This window comes from Rhamphochromis sp. 'chilingali' (assembly GCF_963969265.1).
Source record: "Rhamphochromis sp. 'chilingali' genome assembly, chromosome: 11".
NCBI classification, from domain to species: Eukaryota; Metazoa; Chordata; class Actinopteri; order Cichliformes; family Cichlidae; genus Rhamphochromis; species Rhamphochromis sp. 'chilingali'.
Window position 1 is genome coordinate 17599924 of NC_137938.1, and position 20881 is coordinate 17620804.

General features: G+C 40.9%; 1 protein-coding gene across 4 annotated transcripts in view; it reads right to left on the reverse strand.

Annotated features, from left to right (window-relative positions):
• The window catches only part of klhl32 (kelch-like family member 32), a 37134-nt gene that overhangs the window by 13057 nt on the left and 3196 nt on the right, over nucleotides 1-20881 (reverse strand). For all 4 annotated transcript variants that reach the window (XM_080897407.1, XM_080897405.1, XM_080897406.1 and 1 more), the window contains 3 exons: nucleotides 18485-18662; nucleotides 6808-6915; nucleotides 825-923 (listed from right to left, as the gene is read on the reverse strand). In XM_080897407.1, coding sequence (XP_080753533.1) covers nucleotides 825-923; nucleotides 6808-6915; nucleotides 18485-18662 — 385 coding nt within the window. The remainder of the gene's footprint in view (nucleotides 1-824; nucleotides 924-6807; nucleotides 6916-18484; nucleotides 18663-20881) is intronic.

Below are 20881 nucleotides of genomic sequence, written 5' to 3' on the forward strand. Positions count from 1 at the left end.
TTTGGAATTTTTACATTTCTCAAATAGGTCCTAAAACATCACCTGATTTTCACACAAGTACCAAAAGTAGAAATTACCTAATTTAAAGGTAACGACAAAGAGATTGAAGAAAAGGACTCTTTGATCCAATTCTAGTCATTTGCTCTTTTACTGGTTTAGATGGGGACATCATGTCAGTATTTTAATATGCAAGCAGTCAGTATCAATATAATCACAATAATCTTGATATAAAATTGCATTATTTTCCTAACAAAGGTGGCATGCCTTTCACACACCCTAATAGAATAGAATAGAATTCAACTTTTCTATTCTATTCTATTAGGGTGTGTAATAACGTGTAATTGTAATGTGTAATTAGGGTGTAATAACTGCAACAGCTCACAGTTCTTACACATAATATCTTCATTTTCATTTTCTGAAGGGAAAAAAAGCAAAAAATCTATAGTAATGAAAGAAAACTGGAAAGAAACACAGGAGATACTTGACAGTTTGGATAATGATTTAGGAAATGTGTAAAATGACCTATGTAAGCTATTCAACCCCAAGTAAGGTGACTCATTTGTAAAAATTCCCCCGATATAACTGGCAGATAGGATCAAACGGAGCAACTGTTCCTGAGTGGACCATACCTCTCACACATCAGTGTTATTACCAGATTTTCATTAACCTGATGAGGATTTTGTAGCATGAACCTGTTTCTGCGCTGATTTCTTTTCCTAATGTCCGCAGTTCCCAGCTCACACACAAGGACACCAGAACATGTGAACGTTTGTGTGCATGCGTGCATTCATGTGCGCGTGTGCGTCTGTGCTTTGTGCACGCACCTGGATGAGGTAGTGTGAGCAGAGGCTGAGGAGCTCCAGCAGCTGAAGGTGGCTGCCTGCAGACAGGACGTCCTGGATCACTGCTGGCTCCAGCAGAATCTGGTTCAGAGCATTCAAACAGGGTCATTAGGTTTCTTTTTTTAACATTTGTGTCTGAGTGTCCGTTTCACTGCAGCTGAGCTCTAGGTTGTTTTCAAGTGATGCCTTTTTCTGAACTTTAGTACTGTACTGTACATTATTTATTGATAATCACTGTTTCTTTTAACTGTTCAGGTTCAGGCACACGTTTTTATCTATGGTATGCAGAATGTCTGAAGAAGTCACTTGGATGAATGACGAAATGTCGAGATGAACACATCCAATTTTCTTGGAACATTTCAGCAAATTCCCTCTGAAGAACCACAAGATTTCTTTCTTTAATATTTATCCATAATGCACCATGCTACATTTGATAAAAACTAAACACAGCATTTTAGCCCAGAGACATTAATCCAGCTATCAAGCATGTGAGAAAAAGAGGATTTATTTTTTCATGTCCTAACACATACAACCTTAGAACTAAAAAAAAGTATATATATATTTGTAATTTCTTTCTTATTTTAACTTTAGTTGGGCTAAGTTTGATTTCTACTGGTTAAATGTAAAAATGTTTCGGACACTGCAACAGATGATGCGGAAACAAAAACAAAAAAACCCTGCTTGACCATTGTGCTTGATTTGCCATTATTCTCCTTGCAGCGCAGCAACATATTCAGGCAATTGTTTCTGCACAGATTCTTCCAAAATGCTTCCTGTTTAAATGAGCAGCGGATGAAAATTATGCACTGAAAGCTTCCTTCTGTTTCCTCCATATTACCCACCCATATGCAACATAACGCTCTGTAACGCAGCCAGTTCGTTCTCGTAAGCTCTTAGGAGCAGAGGGGTGGAGAACTGCGCAGAGGGTGGCATCACTTAAATCGTAACCCAGTCAGACTAGACACCATGCTATCTCCCTCATCCTGTGGAATCACCTGTCCCACAGTTTAGATTGGTTTTAAAAACAAACAAAAAAAACAACCTACAAAACCTTTGATAATCCCTTTAGCAGCTCTGCCCTACATATCCACAGAGCTGTGACTGCATCAGCAGTGAAAGTGTGAAAAATGACTTCATCGTTTGTCTCTCTCACCCATCGGTACTGTTGCCACAGTAATGGACTGAACATTGTTTAGCAGGCCTCAGGAGTATCAATTTTGCTGGAGCCTACTGATTATTTATGAATCTGAACAACAAAATGAGCAGATCTGAATACAAATGTGTTACTTTATTCTACTGCATGTTTGTCCATTCAGTCTACATGATTGCTCTCACTGCATTATAACGCATTATTTGGCCACGTTAGGATTCATGTAAACACTTCATTTGAAATCATCAGGCTACTTGTTTATAATAGTATAATATACAACCACTTAGAAAATATTCCCAGCAAGCCGCTCTGATAAAAAAAAATTTCTACCCTCCTTCTCCACAATTAGCTGCATCTGCACATTCCCATTTATCACAGTATGGTTTCCTTCCAGGCCTGGGCAGCAATCCAGTTAACAAGCCGCACCATCTATGGGCCTCGTAAGCTTAACATATTAAGACAGAGCAATAGCAAGTGGTTTTCGCTTCATTAACAAGAATCTAGATACACTGAGCTAGAGAAGAAAAAAACAGCAGAACAGAGCAGATAAAAATGTTGATTTGAAAAAACTAATTTCCAAGCACCTCTTCATCTATTCTGTGACTATGAACTGAGGAAAGCATGCTATCAAAAACATCAAACCCCGCATTTTTTCCCTTTTTCACTCAATCAGCATCCTGTCAGGCAGCAGCAGCAGCAATGATGACTGTAATAACAGTAAGTGAACTCTCTTCATATCGTGCTCTCCTATCCACTCCAGAAGCCCACTACAGTTAGAGCACCTCTACCTCACACAGCAGAAGTCAGTTTTATAACTCCGTGCCCGCTTCAGTGTGGGAGTACAATGAGCTCTTGTGTAAACCAGCAGTTATTGCCGCTTACTAGCTTTCACCTGGAGGAGATATAAAATGGAAGAAGATGCGTGTAAGGCAGAACGCATGTCCTCTGCCATGTGATCTGGTACCGTGTGGCTAATAAAACTGTGGCAGCGCTGCAGGATGTTTAATTGATTGAGAGATCCGCTGTGGTTGGCAGCCAGTAAAAAAATAAAAGAAATCCTATGAAGCTACTGATGGCATGCCTCCTCCTTCACCCTGCTGGCCTATGACATGTGGCTAAAGGATTTTTAGTAGGTCATTATTAACGGTCTGGGGGTAAGCTTATTGCCCTCATCTCATCTGCTATCATCTCCTCTGGGCAGACAGGAGCTGAGCCAACCAAAGCGGGGCAGCTTGCAAGCCTGCTGTTGACCTACTTACACTGGCTAACCGACTCACTCTTTGCTCATTTCCACTGTGGAAATAAAATTAGGAGTAATTACAAAGTTCCTGGCCTCTTGGTACACAAAATAAGCCGCTGGGCTGCTTAGTGAAGCAAGAATCATTGGCACAAAAAATGTCAAGAAAGGTTTACAGGAATTCTCACGCACTCGTTCTTTGTCGACTGGGCGACAAGACAAGGACATGAACTCACAAGAACCTTTAGCACTGAAATGTAATTGTGTGCTCTTCTGTTTTTATTTTAACCAGAGTGGCCAGGGCAGGTGCATAGTTCATAGTTCATAGTAAAAATCTGATAAAGCACCTGCACACTCAGTCATCCAGCGGTAGGAGCTTATGCTGCTGAGATTAAAGAGGTAATCTGCAGAATCCATATTTTTATTTAGTTTTGTGACATATTTGGCACTGATAGAATATTAAGTTATTTTCAGCTTTAAAGTAAATGTACAGTATTTGAGTATTTCACATTTGTATGCTGTTTTTATACTCCCCTTTAATTATAAAATATAGCCAGCACATAGGATTTTTAATCTACTAACATCAGCTTGGTCATCTTATGAACTACATAATGCTCTTTGACAGATAACCCTCTGGCATTCAAAGTAGTCAAATTTATCTTTACTTTGACCAGCCACAGCGTCTCTACTACTAGCAAAAACCAGGCCCCTGGTGCTTGTTCGCTTTGCTAATATATGAAAACACAGACGTGTGTTCATTTATCATGTTATTATTTTTTTATCTTATTTTTATTTATTATTTCACCATATATAGTGAGACAGTAAAAACTGTTTTTCATAAATAATAAATACACACATTCATTGTTCTTAAATCAATTACCAGCATCACTGTTTGATGAACACTTATTTACAGGTATGCATGACAACACAGTCCCAAACTGCAAAAAACTGTTTGGCAAGATATTTACTAACAAGCAACAATATATCTGTGAAGGTTCTCAGTCATCCAGGTCATCGTAGTCTAAGGAGCTTGGAAAGAAAAGCGTCTGGACTTCTTTAAGTTACTTGAAGACGTTTCACCTCTCATCCGAGAAGCTTCTTCAGTTCTAAGGTCAAATCACCTTATCATGTGATTTCCTGAGGTCAGATGGCCCAGGATGTGAGTGGACGTTAAGGCGTCTGGGAAGGGAACTCAAAACTGGATTATAGATTATAGATGGCAGACAGTTGGTATCATAAACCACCGCCTCTGTTCAAAGATGGTTGCTCACAGTGGACGTAAATGGCTTCTTTCCCTCCTCTTTCAAACCATCTGTCCTCTCTGTCCAAAATGTGAACGTTGGCATCTTAGAAAGAGTGACCTTTATCCTTAAGATGCAGATGAACTGCTGAGTCTTGTCCTGTGGAGGTGGCTCTTCTATGTTGTGCCATGCGCTTGTGAAGTGGTTGTTTGGTCTCTCCGATGTAGAGGTCTGAGCATTCCTCGCTGCACTGTACAGCATACACCACATTGTTAAGTTTGTGTTTAGTTTTTGTCTGAGTGTGTTGCTGGGTCTGAAGTACACTGGGATGTCGTGCTTGGAGAAAACTCTCCTGAGTTTCTCTGATACACCGGCTACATAGGGGATGACAATGTTGTTGCGTCTGTCCTTCTTATCCTCCCTCGCTGGTGTCTGATCTTCTTTTCTGTGCATCTTTGCTGACTTTATGAACGCCCAATTAGGATAGAAGCATGTTTTAAGTGCTTCCTTTACATGTGTGTGTTCCTTCTTTTTTCCTTCAGGCTTAGAGGGAACATGTTCTGCCCGGTGGTGTAGGGTCCTGATTACCCTAAGTTTGTGTTCCAGAGGGTGATGGGAGTCAAAGAGGCCTTAACGTCCACTCACATCCTGGGCCATCTGACCTCAGGAAATCACACGATAGGGTGGGACCAGGTTTCACAATGAGCTCACCTGAAACCCTGACTGATTGTGACCCACACCCGCTTTCACACCTTGGCTCATGTGATTAGGTAGAGGATCATCAGGGGTCCTTTGTCCCTCTTTGGGGTGAAACTCCCACTGGGTTTAAATCTGGGACTCTCCCCCATTTGACCTTAGAACTGAAGAAGCTTCTCGGGTGAGAGGTGAAACATCTTCAAGCAACTCAAAGAAGTCCAGACGCTTTTCTTTCCAAGCTCTTTAAACAACAATATACATGTACATGTAAAGTGTATATATCAAAGAAGAACAGCACTGGAATCAATTCTGCAAATATTCTTCATAGCTTGTTAGCCAGTTATGTTGTGTGCTGCTATGCTAGCTGAGGGAGTTAGTTTAGTGTTTGGCTACTGTCTGCCAGTACTAAGAACATGCTGGTTAGCTTAGCATGCTGAGTAGCTGCACTGTGCTTGCTTATATAGCTTGGTTAGCTTGGCTAAATAAATTTGCTAAACCACTTGAGCGTTTATGTTGTCTTTATACGGTGTATTTCAGTGAACAGTAGGGAAAACAAACATAACTTGCATCTCAGAGATTGCTGCTAGCCAGCCCATTTACTTGTTTTCTAGGACTGTATATTTAAAAAATGGATGGATTTTGTCTCAGTCAAACAGTCAAGATGTGACTGAAGTCCAGACTTTCAGCTTTAACTCAAGGGGTTTAACAGAAGTATCTTTTTAACAAAGTGAATTCCAAAGTGGGGGCCAGTACTGCAGGTAGGCTGTAGTAATAACAGAAATTCAGTGTGAAATTATTTACAGTTGCATATTTATATATGTAAATTAATTTGTTTAGATAAAAAGTGAATTAAAACTGGTAATAGGAGGTTGTTAGTTTGTGATATTACTCATTGCTCTGACCTAAATTTACTTACTTTTGTATTGAAATTTGCATCCAGGTGGGTCACACATGGGCTTTAACACTTTACATATGGATGGGTGGTGATTTATAGCCAAAGGACTGTGTTGTTTATGTTTCCTGAATAAAACAGTCAAGGAAATACATCACTTTCTCTTGTATTTTCATTGGAGTGAAGATTTAAGTTTGGGTGGGCCCCAGGGGATTTTGTGGTTGCTTGCGTTATTACTGTATATTTTTATATTAAAAACATATATATTATTTCTTGCACTACAGGTTAAAGCATTTCATTCCAGAGAGGTTGCAAATTTAAAGCAACGAAGGCTGATCAATTGAGCAGGCCTAGACGTCCAAATGAGACGAAACTGCCAATCAGGCAAATGGGATCAGGCAATGTAGCTTAGCCTTGAAACAGTGTAGAAAGTAAGGCTGATTAGGCAGCCAAATAAGGATTCAATAAATCAGAGTCAACAAACTATGTCACCTGGCAGAGAACTTGGTTTCTAAACCTAATGATACATCAGAACAATTTAACAGTAGTAGTGGACGTTCACCCACAGTTTAGCAAATGTAATGATATGTACTGATAAATAACTTTCTGGATATTAATCTAAAAATTTCTGTGTGGTGTACTGTGATTTCTTTTCATGAGATTTTCTGTCGACAGCATTTCCATCTCTGCAAATGTTGTTGTTGTTTTGGGGTTTTTTTGTCAGTCTGCTCACGATGGCTCAAACTCACCTGTCCAGTGTAAGCGAAATCTAAAGCGTGCTTCAGTCCGACGCTGGTCACTCCCTGCAGAGTCACTTCATCTGCCTCGCTCTCCACCATGCACAGGCTGAACATGGCCTGATGACACAGAGCCAAAACATGGAGGTCAGCTGAGGGAACATTACATCACACATATTTCATGTGGCATTTTCTTTCTTTGTTGAAATAAAAGAAGCAAACACATATAATACTGTATTAGAAAAAGTCCAGTGATCACAACCATTCACATTTGTTTCTCCAGTCTTTCAGAGGTGGCTCTGGAGGTTCATCATATAAATATCTGGAGGTTACGACACACTTGAGAAAAAAAAACAAAAACAAAAAAACAGCCTGATAGTTAATCAAAACCTGCCAGACGCAGCATCCTAGAACCCTTTTCGTATTGATTTACCTGCCTTGGCTCTGAAGGTCAACAGAAAGAAATAGCACAATCAGTACTTTCTGTTATACCCCTCTGTCTTTCCCTCATCCTGTCTCACACACACACACACGTGCATGAGCACAGTACGTGTCAAACTCCATGTGAAATCAAAGCCGTGGACACAGCATCTGCAGTCTGGCCCTGCTGTGTGTGAGTCCACCTTGCTGCTTGCTAATCAAAGCTATTGATTGGTGTCACACCATGAAGGGATGACAGCGCTATTGATCACGGCCAACCAGCAGTGCGCAGCAGTGTTGAGGGGAAGAGAGAAAGAAGGAGTTTTACAGGTTAAGCATGGCCATGATGACGATCATCTGCTACCTGTCACCTGAGTTCTGAGCTAGAGTAACGTTATACCATCTTTAAATGTGGTGTCTCAATGTTTCTCCTGTAATGGGACAAACAGCACCACTAAACCGCTTTTGAAAATTAATTCCAGCTGTTTCTGTATCCAAAGTTTCCTTGCTTTTCAGGATAGTGATCTTAGCTAACTTGCAATTTTAAAGTATCTTTTTAATCACAGTGCAATGTGCAACACGGTCGCTCCACTCTATCTCCACTGAGACGCTGGTGTGTGACAGCATTTTAAGCTTCAAAAGCCCCCGGGCTGCCTGGTTATCGCAGGATCTCCTTCTGTTGTGAAAGCCACATTCATTTCGCTTATAATGAATGTGGCTTTCCCTGATTCATAGCACACATGAACTTTCACCAGGCACCAACGCCCACCCCCTTCTCTGGCAAATGGCCCTTCTGTATTGTGAGCATGATGTGAGAAATGGGCTACGCTGAGTTTTAAACCAGTGTCTGCGTATCTGTCTTCAAAGCTCAGTCTTGTTGATTCACCACCCGGGATGTGATAGCGGCTGAGCTTTGGTCTGTCTGCAAGAACATAAAACACACACAAAAAAGCATTGAGACACAAGCAGGAAGTAAAGAGTGGAGGACAAACAATATAGACTGCCTACGATATACAGAGACAGGGCACCCTGAGAAGTGCTCATAGAGTTGTGTGCCTTCAGCATGAGCGCTCCTGACCTTGGTGAAGGAGCTCAGGGAGCACTGGTGGTGACGGATGGCTACCCTGATTTGGGATATAGATCTATCGCAGAGACACATTGCGCCACAGAGCCATGCTCGCTGCAGTCGTTTCACACACTGCTGCAGTGGGGGTGTAGCGTTGCAGTTAGCCTGACCCGCTGGCAAAATTTGTGTGTGCCTGCTTGGCCTGATCATACCATAGAGGACTCGTGACTTCCTCACGCACCCAGTGAAAAATTACAGTATTCAGTCTGAGAAAAGTAGTGGTTTATCTCCAGGGAAGGAGACTACACTTGCAAGTATGTTTATTAGAAAAGACCAAAAAGAATAGTTGACTGTATTTGGTAAATGGATGATTTTGCTTTTTGGGGCACTTCTAGGGCTGCCATGATTAGTGGCTAGTCACAATTACGTCGACTATCAAAATCGTCGACGACTGATTTAATAGTTGACGCGTCGTTTGAAGCTTTGTAAGATCCCAAAAGACGCAGGAATGAGTAGTAGGATTTAAGAGTGTAATAACGGAATGAAACAGAAGATGGCAGCACTGCATGTTCAAGGATGCCAGCTGCCGTTAAACCCCAAAGAAGAAGAAGTAGCTCTGTCCCAGAATTCATAGCGCGGCCCAGCTCAGTTTCCAACAATGGCGGCAGCTAGTTAGTTTTAATGTTATTCTTATTATTCTTTCTGGGTCGCAAAATAAACGTTTAACACATTTTTAGGTGAGAATGTAGCTGTGTAAACCTCAAATATCTGCTCAGTTTATCAAGACACCACATATTTTCAAAAGTGCTCCGACGTTTTCAGAGACGTCTGTTACCCACTAGCTCGATTGCTAGCCGGGGGCAAGCCTCACTAGAGCCCGTGAGAACACCTGTCTTTCGCTACTCAGGTTAAACATATATAAGTCACTTAGATAACTTAAAAATGTTATTGTTTGGCTTTGTTCCGTGTTTTATTTGTTCCTGAGTAAATCGGTTTGGCTGAGATTAAAGTTATAGTTTTTACACAGCTGAATAAACGTCAAGCAGACAGCTGATTATCAGAAGTGTGAGATGCTCGAGAATATACTCCGGTGTCCTGTTATATTTTAGATAGCAAGGAGTTTATTAAACCGAAACAATCTGCAAATTTCATTAAAATTTAATAAACTATCATCTTGTCTTTATTTTTAGTTAGCACATACCTTAAACACTTAAAGCTGGAAGCTAATGATAGTTATATGAGAGCAGATGCTGCTGGTGCAATAAGCTGTACGTTTTATGTCCAATGGATGATGATCTGATTAGTCGACTAATCGCAAAAATAATTGGTGACTAGTCGACTATCAAAATAATCGTTTGTGGCAGCCCTAGGCACTTCACTTTAATATTTCTATTTTACACTGATTCTTATCTTACAATAGAGAAACAAAAATGTCTTCTTTTTGTTTTAACTGAATTTTACATTAAAAATGTATGCTGGTCTTCCAATACTTTGAAAAGAAATTAGTTCTGCCCTCTACCTGGCTACCTTTATGATGAGCGTGCACAGTAATTTAAAAAAAAGTGGAGTAGTTTCATATACAACAACAATATCCCATTTAGGAAGACATTCTCCAATTTAATCTGTGTTTTTGCTTTGTGAGTGTCCAGTGGAATTTTCTTATAAACCTTTCAGACTGCATTTGTTTGTTCTTCTTTGGATTTTTCTGGCATTTTCCTATGTTCCTATGTTGCTGGGACCTTTAGATCAGAGAAAATAGTATTAAACGAGACATGTCTACACTTTGGTACTGCTTGGTAAAGTTTAATTGGAATGTTTGTTCCATAACTGCTGCAAGCTGTTAAATTGCCAGAGGCTCAGCTGTTAAGCTTTTTAAAGACCAATGCGTGTATCAGTGCATTTGGACTGAATCTGCCAACTGCTCTCGTTCTTGGTGCCAAGAAATGAGGAAGGTTTACAAGGATTCAGAGTACTTAGACTTTTACTTAAGACTGTGCACAAAAACTTGTGAAAACCATTCATTTGTTAATTTAACCTTCCTGTCCTTAACTGCCTCAGTAGAAAGAAATAAACATGGTCAGCATTTCTATGGTAAACTGCGTGGTGATTTTGTGATTGGATTTAGATGCTTAATATGTTTCAAAGTAGTGCTCACAGAGCACAACATAAAGGAAAGCTCACCACAAACCCAGGATATCAGCTGATATATAATTAGGGATGGGTACCGGTATCCGGTGCCATTATGACACCAGTTCTGACATAAACGGTAGTTTATTTCGGTGCTTTTATTTTTCCTGAGATGTCATACACTTTGGATTCTAGCCAATCATTTTACCTTTGCAAGCGTAGTAGGCGGGCCCAGGTACGTATGTTCTTTTAGAGCAGAGCTACAGATTAAAAATGCCCAAGGCGAAGCGGTCAAAATGGTAAAATTCCTGTATTTGTATAGCGCTTTACTAGTCCCTAAGGACCCCAAAGCGCTGGGAAACAGCTAAACATGAGAGGTTTTTAGACAAAATTGGTGTTTTTTCCATTGATTAAGCACTGCTTCCAGCCAAGAGTGATACCATATATGCCCTATAGCTGCAGAAAAGGCTAACGTTGTTATCTTTTTACAAAAAAACAGCTAAACATAAGAGATTGTTGGACAAAGTTTGAGTTCTCCATTCTTTAAGCACCGGTTCGAGCACCGTTTAAACACCGGCACCGTTTCAAAAGTATCGATTTGGTACTGGTATCGGATAAAACCTAAATGATACCCATCCCTATATATAATTGGCAAATCTCATTTGGAGCACATTTTTTCATCTGCAAGCCACTCTGCAACCCACAGCTCCTGTTTTGGATGGACTGGTATCGATACTTACAAAGTGCTTGAGGATCAGTATCTTGTTTGATACTTCAACATGCAGACAGAGGAGCCAGGGACCAAATCACTGACTTTCTGATAGGCAGACAACCCACTCTATATGAGTCATGAACACAGTTTAATGCTGCATTTGACTTAATCTGTCTGTGTCCTTGAATCCTGCCCAATTCTGTGCCAGTGCACATGGAAGGGCTGGGAAGTTGCCCATGCCATCAAATTGTAACTTTTGCTGCCCTATTGCCCACGTCTCTCTTGAAAATGACATTTTAACCTCAATGAGACTTTTTCACCTGGATAAATAAAGGATAATAACATAAATTCCAGGAGATTAAAATAAAAGTCTTTTTTTGACTATAGTGTTCCTATCTGAACCTTGATTGCTATAAATAAACAAATGATTAAGAGCAACAGTTTGTTTATTCTTGACAGCCACTCTGTTCTCCTTTCTACTTCATAAAGAAAGACCTTGTAGTAATGATTCAACTGCATCTTTACATTTTTAATGTTCAAGATTCAAAATTCTTTATTTGAATCTGCATCACTCTGTAGTTTGTAGAAGCACCTTTAGAAAAACTTGATAAGTGATACAGTTTTGCCCCATACTTCTTTACAATATTAATACATCAGTACACTGAGGTTAGTGGGTATTTATATATGCATAGCACAGTATTCCAGTCAGGCTGAGGTCTGCAGCACCTTGATTCTTTTCTTTTTCAGCTGTTCTGTTATAGACTTGTTACTGTGCTTGGGACCATTGTCTTGTTGCCCAGTCTAGGCCAGGCTTAGGCTATGGGACAGACTGCCTCACATCTGACTTCAGTATACTCTGTTATAAGGCAAATGGTAACTGTACTGGTTCTTATATACAGTGGGGCAAAAAAGTATTTAGTCAGCCACCGATTGTGCAAGTTCCCCCACTTAAAATGATGACAGAGGTCAGTAATTTGCACCAGAGGTACACTTCAACTGTGAGAGACAGAATGTGAAAAAAAAATCCATGAATCCACATGGTAGGATTTGTAAAGAATTTATTCGTAAATTAGGGTGGAAAATAAGTATTTGGTCACCTCAAACAAGGAAAATCTCTGGCTCTCACAGACCTGTAACGTCTTCTGTAAGAAGCTTTTCTGTCCCCCACTCGTTACCTGTATGAATGGCACCTGTTTGAACTCATCATCTGTATAAAAGACACCTGTCCACAGCCTCAAACAGTCAGACTCCAAACTCCGCCATGGCCAAGACCAAAGAGCTTTCGAAGGACACCAGGAAAAGTATTGTAGACCTGCACCAGACTGGGAAGAGTGAATCTACAATAGGCAAGCAGCTTGGTGTGAAAAAAATCAACTGTGGGAGTAATCATCAGAAAATGGAAGACATACAAGACCAATGATAATCTCCCTCGATCTGGGGCTCCATGCAAGATCTCATCCCGTGGGGTCAAAATGATCATGAGAACGGTGAGCAACGATCCCAGAACCACACGGGGGGACCTGGTGAATGACCTGCAGAGAGCTGGGACCAAAGTAACAAAGGTCACCATCAGTAACACACTACAACGGCAGGGAATCAAATCCCGCAGTGCCAGACGTGTTCCGCTGCTGAAGCCAGTGCATGTCCAGGCCCGTCTGAAGTTTGCCAGAGAGCACATGGATGATACAGCAGAGGATTGGGAGAATGTCATGTGGTCAGATGAAACCAAAGTAGAACTTTTTGGTATAAACTCAACTCGTCGTGTTTGGAGGAAGAAGAATACTGAGTTGCATCCCAAGAACACCATACCTACTGTGAAGCATGGGGGTGGAAACATCATGCTATGGGGCTGTTTTTCTGCCAAGGGGACAGGACGACTGATCCGTGTTAAGGACAGAATGAATGGGGCCATGTATCGTGAGATTTTGAGCCAAAACCTCCTTCCATCAGTGAGAACTTTGAAGATGAAACGAGGCTGGGTCTTCCAACATGACAATGATCCAAAACACACCGCCCGGGCAACAAAGGAGTGGCTCCGTAAGAAGCATTTGAAAGTCCTGGAGTGGCCTAGCCAGTCTCCAGACCTCAACCCCATAGAAAATCTGTGGCGGGAGTTGAAAGTCCGTGTTGCTCGGCGACAGCCCCAAAACATGACTGCTCTCCAGAAGATCTGCATGGAGGAATGGGCCAAAATACCAGCTACTGTGTGTGCAAACCTGGTAAAGACCTATAGTAAACGTTTGACCTCTGTTATTGCCAACAAAGGTTATGTTACAAAGTATTGAGTTGTATTTTTGTTATTGACCAAATACTTATTTTCCACCCTGATTTACGAATAAATTCTTTACAAATCCTACCATGTGGATTCATGGATTTTTTTTTCACATTCTGTCTCTCACAGTTGAAGTGTACCTCTGGTGCAAATTACTGACCTCTGTCATCATTTTAGGTGGGGGAACTTGCACAATCGGTGGCTGACTAAATACTTTTTTGCCCCACTGTAGAACACCAAGTCAGAAAGATGAAAGCATATCTGCCTGTATCTCAATCCTGAAGATTTATGAAAATATATAATATAATAGTATAACTCTATATTATTTTTAGATGAGAACATTTCCAATAAAAATATTAGACCAATGGAACAATTTTACAGTCGTGTGAAAAGTATTTACGAACCTCTTTGCAGCTCTGTTTTTCTTTGTTAGCAGCCATTAACTGATAATCAGCAACTGTGAGCACCTCTACAAATGCAAAAGTTTTGACTGTTTCCTGGTTTGGAGGATCTTAACACAATCCTAAACTCTTCCCAGGAGTGTATGTCCCATAACATTTATTTTAAGCTCAGACTAAACAATGCTCAAAACACTGCAAAACTCCCAAGAGCTACATGTTAGACTATACAGGCCTCACTGAGCATATTAATATTAAAGTTCTTGAAAATATAATTTGATAAAGACTCAACAAGAATGGCTTAAAGTGTTGCCAGGAGAAATTCTTTACATATAAAAAAAACATGGCAGCATAGCTTAGGTTTGTATCTTGAGTTGTATCTCAAGAAATCACAAGACTTCTGGAACAGTGTTTTTTGGACAGACAAGCCTAAAGTGGAGCTTTTTGGCCATAATGTATAGCACCACTTTGGTAAAAATAAAACACAGCTTATCAGCACAAACACATCACACCAACTGTCAAGCATGGTGATGGAGGGGTAATGATGTAGCCACAGGATCTGGGCATCTTGCAGTCAGTGACTCGACCAAACTTCTCTCTATAGAGCTCAGGAGGTAGAGCAGGTCATCTACTACTCAGAAGGTTGGTAATTCGATTACTGGCTGTTCCAGTCTGCACGCCAAATATCTTTGGGCAAGATACTAAACCCAATTTGCTCTCCAGTGATCTATCAGAGATTGAATATGTATGAATGTTAGATAGAAACGTTGTATGAATGTGTGAATGAGGCAAGTTATATAAAGTACTTTGAGTGCTCAGATAGAGTAGAAAAAAAGCTACAGTGGGGCAAAAAAGTATTTAGTCAGCCACCGATTGTGCAAGTTCCCCCACCTAAAATGATGACAGAGGTCAGTAATTTGCACCAGAGGTACACTTCAACTGTGAGAGACAGAATGTGAAAAAAAATCCATGAATCCACATGGTAGGATTTGTAAAGAATTTATTTGTAAATCAGGGTGGAAAATAAGTATTTGGTCAATAACAAAAATACAACTCAATACTTTGTAACATAACCTTTGTTGGCAATAACAGAGGTCAAATGTTTACTATAGGTCTTTACAAGGTTTGCACACACAGTAGCTGGTATTTTGGCCCATTCCTCCATGCAGATCTTCTCGAGAGCAGTGATGTTTTGGGGCTGTCGCCGAGCAACACGGACTTTCAACTCCCGCCACAGATTTTCTATGGGGTTGAGGTCTGGAGACTGGCTAGGCCACTCCAGGACTTTCAAATGCTTCTTACGGAGCCACTCCTTTGTTGCCCGGGCGGTGTGTTTTGGATCATTGTCATGTTGGAAGACCCAGCCTCGTTTCATCTTCAAAGTTCTCACTGATGGAAGGAGGTTTTGGCTCAAAATCTCACGATACATGGCCCCATTCATTCTGTCCTTAACACGGATCAGTCCTCCTGTCCCCTTGGCAGAAAAACAGCCCCATAGCATGATGTTTCCACCCCCATGCTTCACAGTAGGTATGGTGTTCTTGGGATGCAACTCAGTATTCTTCTTCCTCCAAACACGACGAGTTGAGTTTATACCAAAAAGTTCTACTTTGGTTTCATCTGACCACATGACATTCTCCCAATCCTCTGCTGTATCATCCATGTGCTCTCTGGCAAACTTCAGACGGGCCTGGACATGCACTGGCTTCAGCAGCGGAACACGTCTGGCACTGCGGGATTTGATTCCCTGCCGTTGTAGTGTGTTACTGATGGTGACCTTTGTTACTTTGGTCCCAGCTCTCTGCAGGTCATTCACCAGGTCCCCCCGTGTGGTTCTGGGATCGTTGCTCACCGTTCTCATGATCATTTTGACCCCACGGGATGAGATCTTGCATGGAGCCCCAGATCGAGGGAGATTATCATTGGTCTTGTATGTCTTCCATTTTCTGATGATTGCTCCCACAGTTGATTTTTTCACACCAAGCTGCTTGCCTATTGTAGATTCACTCTTCCCAGTCTGGTGCAGGTCTACAATACTTTTCCTGGTGTCCTTCGAAAGCTCTTTGGTCTTGGCCATGGCGGAGTTTGGAGTCTGACTGTTTGAGGCTGTGGACAGGTGTCTTTTATACAGATGATGAGTTCAAACAGGTGCCATTCATACAGGTAACGAGTGGGGGACAGAAAAGCTTCTTACAGACGACGTTACAGGTCTGTGAGAGCCAGAGATTTTCCTTGTTTGAGGTGACCAAATACTTATTTTCCACCCTAATTTACGAATAAATTCTTTACAAATCCTACCATGTGAATTCATGGATTTTTTTTTCACATTCTGTCTCTCACAGTTGAAGTGTACCTCTGGTGCAAATTACTGACCTCTGTCATCATTTTAAGTGGGGGAACTTGCACAATCGGTGGCTGACTAAATACTTTTTTGCCCCACTGTACCTACAGCTTTAAAGAAAAGAACATTTCAGACTTGTGTCTGTTGGAGTCAAATTATTAAATGTTGCCATTATTGTACTTAAATTTGTAAGTCTTGGTTCAAACTGTATGATCCAAGACATTCCTTTGTTTCTGACCCCCGCCCCAGCCTGTTGAATGGTGGGGGAGGCTGTAGTGTTTTATTATAGGGACACATCCTATGTGAAGGTTCTGTTTTCTTGTTTAGTAAACTTCCTGCCTTTATGACCCTTTGGTGAGCAGGAGGTCACACAAATGCACCCCCAAACACAAGCACACACACTCACGGGCACCTACACACACACACACACACACACACACACACACACACACACACACACACACGCATACACACACATACAAGGGCCCGACACACCGCAATGGGTGGTGCCAGTGTAAACTGTAACTGTATTCAATAAAAAGGCTGCAAGGAAGGCTGTTTATTTGAAGTTGGCTAGGAAACAGGTGAGGAGCGTTCAGCTCCAAGAGCCTGGTGGACCAGCCTCCATTGCTAGCAAGTAAAATCGATCGATTGCTGTTCGTCTTGCTTCGTTAACGGGAATAAGTCTCTAAACCCGTGGGGCCTGTGGAATCACAGACCCAACAGTGTCAAATTCTCATAAATGAAATCAATACAGCTCAGTTAAACAGAGCTCAACTCTTTCCACGGGCAGTCCATGTAGTGTGTTGTACCTCTGTGCATGCAGTCCGGAGATATATAATATGCAATGCAAATGCCTAATGCGACATCAGTGCCACAGTAGTACCTGCAAACTCCTTTTCTAAAGTATTCAGAAGAAAAAACTAAATAAGCTGTTGCTACTATAAATACCTGAAAGGGGAATTCACAAACTTTCAATTTTGTATGCAGCAGTGAATCTATTTCCACTTATTTACAGCTTGCTACAAATAGCACAGTATACATTGAATCCCCACGCACCAACTTCCTCACAGGGATCAACTTACAACAGATGCCATTATCAAATCAAGCTATATTGGATTAGACAGAGGAGAGATCGTCTATAAATGATCTACAGGAAATACCGATCAGTCTTTTAAATAGTGTTGTCACAAAGCAATATATGACTTTTACTTAGTGTAGTTTGTGACATTTCTATTGAAAATAGTGACTGTTTTTTGGTAAAGGCTCCTTTCTAACTGATGGGCGAACAGACAACATTTTGTGTGTGGGTACTTTCTCGCTGTCAGCGGTGTGCTTGTGAGGCTGGTGTGACTGATTGTGGCTGTATCTCGCCAAGCTGTCCAGACGTCTTAGTAATGTGATGGGACTGGAAGAGGCAGGTGACACATTCAGGACAAGTTCCAGGTACACAACTCATGCTTGGTCAGGTATTTCATTACAATCCCTCATGCCCGCTGGACTACATAATGTGTTCTAATCACTGCAAAGTGTGCAGGTGTTTGCCTGAGTGTGAGAAGACTGAGACGTGGAACGAGGGGGAAAACACAGTTGCTATTCCCCACACAAGGCCCCTTCATCTCCTCAGTAAATGAAGTAAATGAAACCCAGCGGTGGAGTCAGATGACAAAATGAACATAATGTTGTTAGGCTGCTCCAGAGGAACAGAGGAGCGGAGTGAGTTTTTCTTGCTTACTGTAGCAGGCTGATCTAATAATCCGAGCGCTGGAACAACAGTGTTGCTCGGCTCAGCTGGGACTTGAAAGAGCGGCATTTAAAAAAGGAGCCGAAGAACAAAAGGAGAACAAATGTGAAGGGGATGAACAAAAGGAGGAGAGGAGTGTGACTCGCCCACCCTCGACTCTCTTCAGACAGAAGTAAAAAAAAAAAAACCCTACAAACACACACACACACGGGAGGAATAATCCCCGGGCAACTTGGACATATTTAATCTGCCTCTCATTTTCAACAGGGATTAATTTCTACCTTCTAATCTGCTTGGTGTCCCTGAATTAAATCTCATGTGTGCACTTTTCCCTGTGCGGCCCATCTGAGGAAATCTCCTGCCTGGCTGTCTGACAGCACAAGCCTAGCTAAAGCAACGTATGTGGCTTAAAAGGTATCAAACACTCGGGCTCGTTCCAGGTGGGTTAGTGAAAGACGTGTAGCAGTTGGTGTGACATATAATACACCATGTGGGCTTGCAAACATGACCAATTTTCCAACCAAACACTTCTACTACTACTCTGCTCAAGAACTTCATTTATTGGCAGGATGAATTGTTTTTGAGATCTCTAACATGAACTAGACTCACCCTGAAGTAATCGCTGCACGCTGCTAGGACGGCTTTGTGGGCGTGGAACTTCTGCTCACCGGCAACCAGAGTGACATCACACAGCAGGCCATCCTTCCTCTGCTGGTTGAGGGCAGAGAGGACCGAATCCTGGTGCGACTTTGACTGGCAGAGCCTCTGTCCTGTCAGCATCTCCCTACTGGTGTACAACACACAGACATACAAAACAGATGTTGGATTTTAGTGGATTTACTAGGTAAGACAAAGATTTTGCGCTAATGATAATAAGCAATAATAATTTATCCTTTACCACAGATGGATTAAAACAAATTAAGACTTTTCTGTGAGCAAACATTTACAATAAATCTAAACAATTCCATTCATTTTAACCACCTTGACAGCACAATAGTAACATATATCCATGTAAAACTCCTACCTTAACAAAAATCTCTATTTTTTTTTAAAATATATGTAATGTGCACAGCAAATACATGAAAAATCATAACTTTTTACCCCATGTCCAGTGGTGAAAATCACACCAAACAACTGAAATGAAATGCTCTCACACACACTCCAAGAATTAAGCTAAGGAACTACAGCAAGCTAACGTTGCTTGCTGTATCATTATTATCCATACATAAAGTATCTCTTAACCCAGTTTCCTCTACCTTTTACCACACCACTGCAACTATATCAGTATCCATTGATTACTTTACTATTGGTGTTCAGACACGTATTGACAACTACTATAAATGTCAGACGCGCTAAAACTATTATTAGTCCACACAGGATTACTCTTATTGACGATACCCTATTTTTTCTCTTCCACCACCGTGAGGCTGATTTTTCTTGTTTTTTACTGAACTATATGGAACTGTTGGTTTTCTGCCATAAAACTCTCTAGAAGTGGCCACAAAACCCAGAGGATGAAGACATTTTTGAATAATTTGGCAGCATGGTGGTGCAGTTGGTTTAAATCTCCTGATTATCTGGGGCCTGCTTAGCTTGTTTGCCTGCTCATGTTTCCTTGGGTACTCCAGCTTACTTACACACTCCAAAGACATGCATGCTAGGTTAATTAGTGATTGTAAAAATGGCTGTAGGTGTGTCTTTAAGTGCTGCATGAATTAGTGTGTGAAAAAGCTAAATGTGGCTTATAGAGTAGAATGGTTCGAGCAGTCAGACCAGAAAAGTGCTATCTACATGCCAGTCCAGTCCATATTAATATGAATTTAATGTCCCTGTACCTAGAATTTAGTGTGGCTTTTTGAACATTAATGATTCCCAGGCGATAAATTGTAATTATTTATCCTTGGTTTTTTCTCTAGTGAGGCATTTGTTGCCTCCATGAGGTTATTATATCTGCTTTATAATTACATTATTTGTTATCTACAACATTCATTAGCCTTCTCAGAATTAAATGTAAAGACTTTGGTCATGCTTTAACTTTTCTGGTTAGTATCATTATTGGCACATAAGCTTGTCCCATATTTTTATTTATGATAAAACAGTGGCAAAGCATCCCTTTCTGTGAATAGAATATGCACAAATATAAGTGAATTTCCAAAACAGTTGGGATGCTGTGTAAAATGTGAACAAAAATGTGCAAATCTCATACTCATGTTTCATTCACAATAAAACATATGATCAGATATTTGAAGTCTTTGCAATTTTTCATCAAGGCACATTATTCTGAATTTGTTCCACAATATGTAGACACAGGTTTTTGCAGAATGGTGCACCTCATGTCACTGACCTGTTGCCAGATGACCCACTAAGCTGCTAAATGTTCCTCCAGTTGGTTTGTTTTTCTGTAACACTTAGTTTTCCAGCCTTTCGGGATGCCCGTCCCAACTTTTTGGAGACGTGTTGCTAAATTCAAAACGGGCTAACATTTTCATGAAATAGTAAAATGTCCCAATGTAAACATTTGATGTGTTTTCTATATTCTATTGTGAATAAAATATGAGTTTATGAGATGATTTATCAAAGACTATGCACAAAAACACTGATCTCGTAAGAAAAAAGGGTGGTGTTTATCAGATCGCGCTACTAGTTCATTTCCATCTACAGTCCCTGAACAGGTACACCCAAAAGATTAACCAGGCTGCAAAATATTAAACATAAACATCCACAGGACTAGCAATAATTTGAATAATATAATCAAATAGCCTAAAACCCTTCAATCAGTCCCACCCACAAGATACAAACACATTCATAAGTGCATACACCCCATTATTCAGTTATCTTTAATTTCCATTGTTAAAATTGCATCAGAAATTTAGACAAGTGACTCAATCAATGGCTTGCCATGATTTACATTTTTGCCATTCCCCCACCCTTACAAAAACAGCGCTTCCTACCCATCAGCGTCTATCTCACAGTTTAGCTGACAGGATAAACGCGCTGACCACAGAA